The following is a 7,082-nucleotide window of genomic DNA, read 5'->3' as shown; positions in this document are numbered from 1 at the left end:
GCTATTTTTTGGTTGCAGCCGTCATTGTTGTTTGGCGGGTCTGGGCTGGGGATTCGAACCCGCCACCTTAGGTGTACGTGGCTGGCGCCTTAGCCGGCTGAGCTATAGGCGCCGAGCCGAAAACCACTTTTCAACCTATAGTGCTTGTTAAGTATGAAGTGACTGGTAAATGGTGACACAGTTCCTGCTTTACTACTTCCAGGATATATCTCTCACCATGACAGCTAATTTATTTTAATGATATAGTAGGACAGCAGTAAAAATCTTACTATAAAAATGGTCTAAGTATAAAGTAATCAGATATGGAATTTTCTCCATAACTACTCACTAAGCATTAAAGTGCATAAAAAGCTTCTTGTTAGAAGAGATGCACTGATTATAACTAGGTAAGGATTTTTTCCCCTTGAGACAGGATCTCATTCATTGGTCAAGGCTAAAGTACAGTGGTGTCACTGTAGCTCACTGCAACCTACAGCTCTTGGGCTCAAGGAATTCTCCTGCCTCAGTCTCCCAAGTAGCTAGGACTGGATGACTGCCATGGCTAACACCTATAATCCCCTTCAGCTCAGGAGTCTGAGCCCAGTCTGAGCAAGAGCGAGACCTCATCTCTACCAAAAATAGAAAAATGATCCAGGTGTTGAGGTGGGAGCCTGTATTCCCAGCTACTCGGGAGGCTAAGGCAGGTGGATCACTTGAGCCCAGGAGTTTGAGGTTGTTGTGAAGTAGGCTGACACCATGGCACGCTAGCTTGGGCAACAGAGTGAGACTCTTGTCTCCAAAAAAGAAAAAAAAAAAAAAAAACAGTAGCTAGGACTGCAAGCTTGCACTACCACACTTGGCTAATTTTCTATTTTTTTGAAGAAACAAGTACTTGTTATGTCATCTTTAATGAGTCTGAGACCAGCCTGGACAAAGTATACTATACTATATACTACAGTATAATATACATATAGTATTTGTACAGTATATAGTATACTATATAGTATATGGGTTTTTTTTTTTTAAGAGACAGAGTCTCACTTTACTACCCTCAGTAGAGGGCCATGGCGTCACACAGTTCACAGCAACCTCCAATTCCTAGGCTTAGGCTATTCTCTTGCCTCAGCCTCCCGAATAGCTGGGACTACAGGCACCCATCATAACGCCTGGCTATTTTTTTGTTGCAGTTTGGCCAGGGTCGGATTCAAACCCGCCACCCTCAGTACATGGGGCCGGCGCCCTACCCACTGAGCCACAGGCGCCTGCCTGTAGTATATGGGTTGTTTTTTTTTTTTTTGAGACAGAGCCTCAAGCTGTCACCCCGGGTAGAGTGCCGTGACATCACAGTTCACAGCAACCTCCAACTCCTGGGCTCAAGCGAGTCTCCTGCCTCAGCCTCCCAAGTAGCTGTGACCACAGGCGCCCACTACAACACCCGGCTATTTTTTATTTTTTGGTTGCAGCCATCATTGTTGTTTGGCGGGCCTGGGCTGGATTCGAACCCACCACCTTAGGTGTATGTGGCTGGCACCTTAGCCACTTGAGCCACAGGCGCCAAGCCACTAGTATATGGTTTTAATGGCTTAAATCTTTTTATATCAAGATAACAATCAAAGAAATATAAAGCCACTCACAAATTATCTCCTTATAAATGGAACATACATCCTGAATATTGTAACTGCAACTGATTCTGAATAAAATCTGCTACAATAATACCAGACACCTAAAGAAAAATACTTACCCCAGTTGCCAGTTCCTCACACTGCTGCTTCTTGGATGCTAAGTCCTGAGCAGCCATTTCCAAATCATACTGCATAAGTTCGTGTTTCCTGCATACAGCCCTAGGGGGGAAAAATGTGCTGACATGTAACTTCTTTGGCTTCTCTTTTAACATGCCAAGACATTTTTTCAGGGATAGAGAGGAGGCATTCACAATGTCTTGCTAGGGCCAAAACTGTATGCCCAGAATTTTTGAGTTTAAAATGTCATCGACCTACCGACATTAAAAATTAAATCTAGCAGAACCTAAACATAAAAATTTTATATAATTAAAACAGAAAAAGGTTATTTTCTACATTCTTGCTACATTTCGTTCAATAAATGTATTATCACAAATAGGAAAAAATGTCTTCTAACATAAAAACTAATGCTGCAATCTTACATAGTAACTGAGTATTCTTAGTAAGGATACCTCAAAGTTTACTTGTTACTCAGACATGTCCATTAGTTTTTATAATCACAAAAGTAATCTGTGGTCATTGTAAAAAAAGAAAAGATTCTAATACAAAACTACCCAAGTTAAAAGCGAAGTTTCAAGAACCATCTCTTTTCACCAATCCTACTATCCAGACACAATCCATTATCTAGATACTACATATCCTTCCAGAATTTAGGTAGGCATTTACAAACACACATGTCCACACACCCCAAATGGTTCTACATCTGTTCTCATTTACCTATAAACACATACCATGGACATCTTTCTTTTTTAGAGACAGAGTCTCACTTTATTGCCCTCGGTAGAGTACAGTGGTGTCACAGTCACAGCAACCTCCAACTCCTGGGCTTAGGCAATTCTCTTGCTGCAGCCTCCTGAGTAGTTGGGACTACAGGATCCCACCACAATACCCGGCTATTTTCTTTTTTGTTGTTGTTGCAGTTTGGCCGGGCCAGGTTTGAACCTGCTACCCTCAGTATATGGAGCCGCCCATGGACATCTTTCCATGTTAACTTTCTTTTTTATAATCTTTAAGAGCTGTACAGGATTCCATTGTATTCAGCAAGTTTCTTATGTATGGTGACTTCAAATACATTGATGAAACTTCCTACTGCTCAAAGGTCTAGTAGGAAAAAAGCTAACAATATACAGATGTCTTTACACCAGTTATTGGATAGTTAAAGGAATATGCTCTTCTGTTTTCCTAACAGAAATCTAATACTGCTTTTCAAAATGGTGGGAAAACTGAGCAAATGTCACCTATTCTGGGAAAATAATTCATTTTTCTAAATTGATCATAAAAATACATATCAACTTTTTCTTAATCAAACAGGACTACTTGGCTCTGCATGAGATGTCATAAACACAACACAAAGTCCTTGACATTAAGAAGAAATACAATACAGTCTACTGATAAGACATGCAGACATGGAAAAAAGTACAGGAAAAAATGACAATATATAACCTGCTGACAGATATTAATACATACACTAAACCTGTATTTGGCTTCCAATCTTCAAATTGGAAAAAGTGGAAAGAACAACAGACAGACCTGATGCCTGAGAATACCAGGTTTTGTCAATATAATGTTTAATGGACAGGCCTCATCTTTAATGTTTATGCCTAGCAATCTGCAACACAGAGGAATATCATGAGACTTTATTCGATTGCATATGAAAGAATAGATTCATTTAAAAAACACATTATTCTCTTCAAGTCCCTGCCCATCCTGAGAGCCAAAGTTTCTTCTGTCCTGAAGCTTATATTCTTATTGGGGGGAGTACGGGTAGAAAATGAACAAATAAAGATACCATCAAAAAAACACAAAACACATTTTTCTGGGGCAGTGCCTGTGGCTCAGTGAGTCCCATATACCGAGGGTGGCGGGTTCAAACCCAGCCCCGGCCAAACTGCAACAAAAAATAGCTGGGCATTGTGGCATGCGCCTGTAATCGCCTGTCTCAGCTACTCAGGAGGCTGAGACAAGAGAATCGCCTAAGCGCAGGAGTTGGAGGTTGCTGGGAGCTGTGTGATGCCACGGCACCTCTACCCAGGGCGATAGAGTGAGACTCTGTCTCTACATAAAAAAACCCAACACACTATTGTGAAGAACGGTGATCAGCCACTTGGCTGCATCTGGAACTTTTATTATACTTACCGCAGTGCTTCTGCATAAAAAAGATACTCCTTTAACTGATCTGCATAATGTTCTTCATCTTCCAAAATATCATCAATAGAAGATGCATACCTATTCAAAAAAACACTACATAAACAGAGTACTCATTGGGACACAAATGTTCTAAAGAAGTACTATTCAAAGTGTGGTCCAAAGATAATTTGCTACCCAGCAGAGATGAAGTACAGAAAGTGAGAATTAGCCTTTAGAATCATTTATAGCAATTTGTAATTACCATGATGATTTTACTAAATTTTACCAAAATGTTTCAGGGGAAGCACTGTAAAACTGTAATATCTTTTGATTAAAGATATTATAAAAGGGCTACTAAATCTGCAGAAGAATAAGTGCGTGGTATAATTGGTTCTTGGTAGTGACTATTGTTCTCGTATCATGCCTGTTCTTGGTAGCAAACATTAATACTTATAGCAATGCCAAAAAAAGTAAAGGAAGGAAAAGTAAAGTAAATAAAGATTATAAAACATTTTATTTTATTTTATATTTATTTATTTAGAGACAAGAGTCTCACTACGTCGCCCTCGGTAGAGTGCCATTACATCACAGCTCACAGCAACCTTGAACTCTTGGGCTCAAGCGATTCTCTTGCCTCAGCCTCCCAAGTAGCTGGGACTATAGGCACCCACCACAGTGCCCAGCTTTTTTTTGTTGTAATTGTCATTGTTGTTTGGCAGGTCTGGGCCAGGTTCAAACCCACTAGCCCCAGGGTATGTGGCTGGCACCCTAGATGCTGAGCTACAGACACCAAGCCAAGATTACAAAACATTTTAGAAGCTCGCTTATTTATTTTATTTATTTACTTATTTTGAGACAGAGTCTCACTTTATTGCTCTTGGTAGAGTGCCATGGCGTCATAGCTCATAGCAACCTTGAACTCCTGGGCTTAAGAGATTCTCTCTCTTTTTTTTGTTTAAAGGTGAATGAGCCAGCACAGTCCCCACTACCACAAATTATGCAGTCGAGTTCCCACATTTGGGGAAATTTCAGGGGTCAGCACATCTGGAGTGCAACGGGTAAGCCTTGCTCTGGGAAAATCACCTTCGTGATCATGTTATCTCCCTCACCAGTAAGTATCAAGTGATTGTCTTGCCTCAGCCTCCCAAGTAGACTACAGGCACCTACCACAACACCTGGATATTTTTAGAGATGGGGTCTCATTCTAGCTCAGGATGGTCTCAAACTCCTGAGCACAGGTGACTGGTACACCTTGGCCTCCCAGAGTGCTGAAATTATGGGCATGAGCCATTGCACTCAGTCATTATTATTATTATTTTTTAAGCAGTCTCACTCTGTTACCCGAGGTAGAGTGCCATAACATCATCATAGCTCACAGCAACCTCAAACTCTTGGGCTCAAGTGATCCTCTTGTATCAATTTTTCTATTTTTAGTGGAGACAGGGTCTAACTCTTGCTCAGGCTGGTCTCGAAATCCTGAGCTCAAGCAATCCGCCCATCTTGGCCGCCCAAAGTGTTAGGATTACAGGTGTTGAGCCCTTGCACTCAGCTCATTCTCCTCCCATCTTTATTAAGGTATAATTGACAAAGACTGAAAATATTCCCAGTGTACAACATGATGTTATGATACATGCATATGCTGTGAAATGATTAAATCAAACTAATTAACAGATGCATCACCTAATATACTTCTTTTTGGTGGTGAGAATATTTAAGATCTATTTTTTGTCTTTTTATTATTGAGTTACAGGAGTTCTTTATACTTACGGTTTTATCTTTACATGTATCTCTTTATATTCATACTAATACTATGTTTAGAAATGTTTGCTCCCAATCTGTGGCTTGCCTCTTCATTGTCTTTTTTTTTTCTTGAGACAAAGTCTCACTATGTTGCCCTAGGGCTGAGTGCCATAGCATCATAGCGCACAGCAACCTCAAATTTTGGACTTAAAAGATCCTCTTCCCTCAGTCTCCCAAGTAGCTGGGACTATAGGTACCTGCCATTAAGACCTAGATGCCTTTTTTTTAGAGATGGGGGTCTCGCTTTGGCTCAGGCTGGTCTTGAACTCCTGAACTCAAGCAATCCACCCAGCTTGGCCTCCCAGAGTACTAGGATTACACACATGAGCCCACGTGTCCAGCCTTGCCTCTTCATTTTTTTTTCTTTTTTCGAGACAGTCTCACTAAGTTGCCCTCGGTAGAGTGTCGTTACATCACAGTTCACAGCAACCTCCAACTCCTGGGCTTAGGTGATTCTCTTGCCTCAGCCTCCCAAGTAGCTGGGACCACAGGTGTCTGCCACAATGACCAGCCATTTTTTGTTGCAGTATGGCCGGGGCGGAGTTCGAACCCACCACCCTCGGTATATGGGGCCAGCACCTTACCCACTGAGCCACAGGTGCCACTCACCTCTTCATTATCTTAATGCTGTCTTTTTTACTAATAGCAAAATATACATGATATAAAGTTTACCTTTTTAACAATTTTTAAGTGTATAGTTCAGTGGTATTAAGTATTATCTTAACAATGTTGTGCAACTATCACCAGTATCTCCAAATTTTTTTCATTTGACACTCTGTACTCCATTTAACATTAATTCCCTATTCCTCTCTCCGCCAATGGTATCTCTTCTAAGAAACAATAATTCAAAATTTTCATTAAGATTGATGTACCGCACCATCTCCCCGTAGTGGCGGGAAGTGGGGACCGCGGCGGCCCCGGGCGGGGTGGCCTCCTACCCGCCAGCTGCCACCACCCCTGGGTGGGGAAGGAGAAGTTTTAACCCGCCTCGGGGGTATCTGAGGGGAGATGAAGGCGGCCAGCGATACCCAGGCCAGCGATACCCAGATGGCTGAGGGGAACCACCCAGCCCCTCTGAGGAGGGCTCGGCCGCCCATTGAGATTATTGAATTTTCGAACTAATTTATGTGGAGCGTTGACTTTGGGACTAGGTTGCGTATTCTATCCAAAAAAACAGGTTTAATCCAGAAGAATGAAGCTAAAAAGTTTAATTTTCCCATACCATTGAATGAAACTTCCAAAATAATGAAAAAAAAGGAAAAGTCTTCAGTATGGAATACAGTATACAAAGTCATTTCTAGAATGCTTGAAGAAAATGAAAAATACAGACTCAGGCTGAAATGCCAAAGATTATCTAGTGAGGCTCGGCGCCTGTGGCTCAAGCGGCTAAGGCGCCAGCCACATACACCTAAGGTGGCGGGTTTGAATCCCCAGCCC

The 7,082-nt window shown here is 41.6% G+C and overlaps 1 protein-coding gene and 1 non-coding gene across 2 annotated transcripts in view; both read right to left on the bottom strand.

Annotated features, from left to right (window-relative positions):
• SNX4 (sorting nexin 4) overlaps window positions 1-7,082 on the bottom strand; it is a 78,941-nt gene that overhangs the window by 13,836 nt on the left and 58,023 nt on the right. Inside the window, exons 9-10 of the mRNA XM_023516291.1 lie at window positions 3,855-3,944; window positions 1,721-1,820 (exon numbers count right to left, since the gene is read on the bottom strand). Of these exons, the coding sequence (XP_023372059.1) occupies window positions 1,721-1,820; window positions 3,855-3,944 (190 nt within the window). The remainder of the gene's footprint in view (window positions 1-1,720; window positions 1,821-3,854; window positions 3,945-7,082) is intronic.
• On the bottom strand, window positions 4,804-4,964 carry LOC111727005. Its single transcript, XR_002774658.1, has one exon. It is a non-coding gene; the product is annotated as a U1 spliceosomal RNA (small nuclear RNA).

The sequence above is a fragment of the Otolemur garnettii genome, unplaced genomic scaffold (assembly GCF_000181295.1).
Source record: "Otolemur garnettii isolate 467f Iridium unplaced genomic scaffold, OtoGar3 scaffold00089, whole genome shotgun sequence".
Taxonomy (NCBI): Eukaryota; Metazoa; Chordata; class Mammalia; order Primates; family Galagidae; genus Otolemur; species Otolemur garnettii.
Note: the sequence above shows the minus strand (reverse complement) of the source record. Positions and strands in the feature narration are given on the sequence as shown.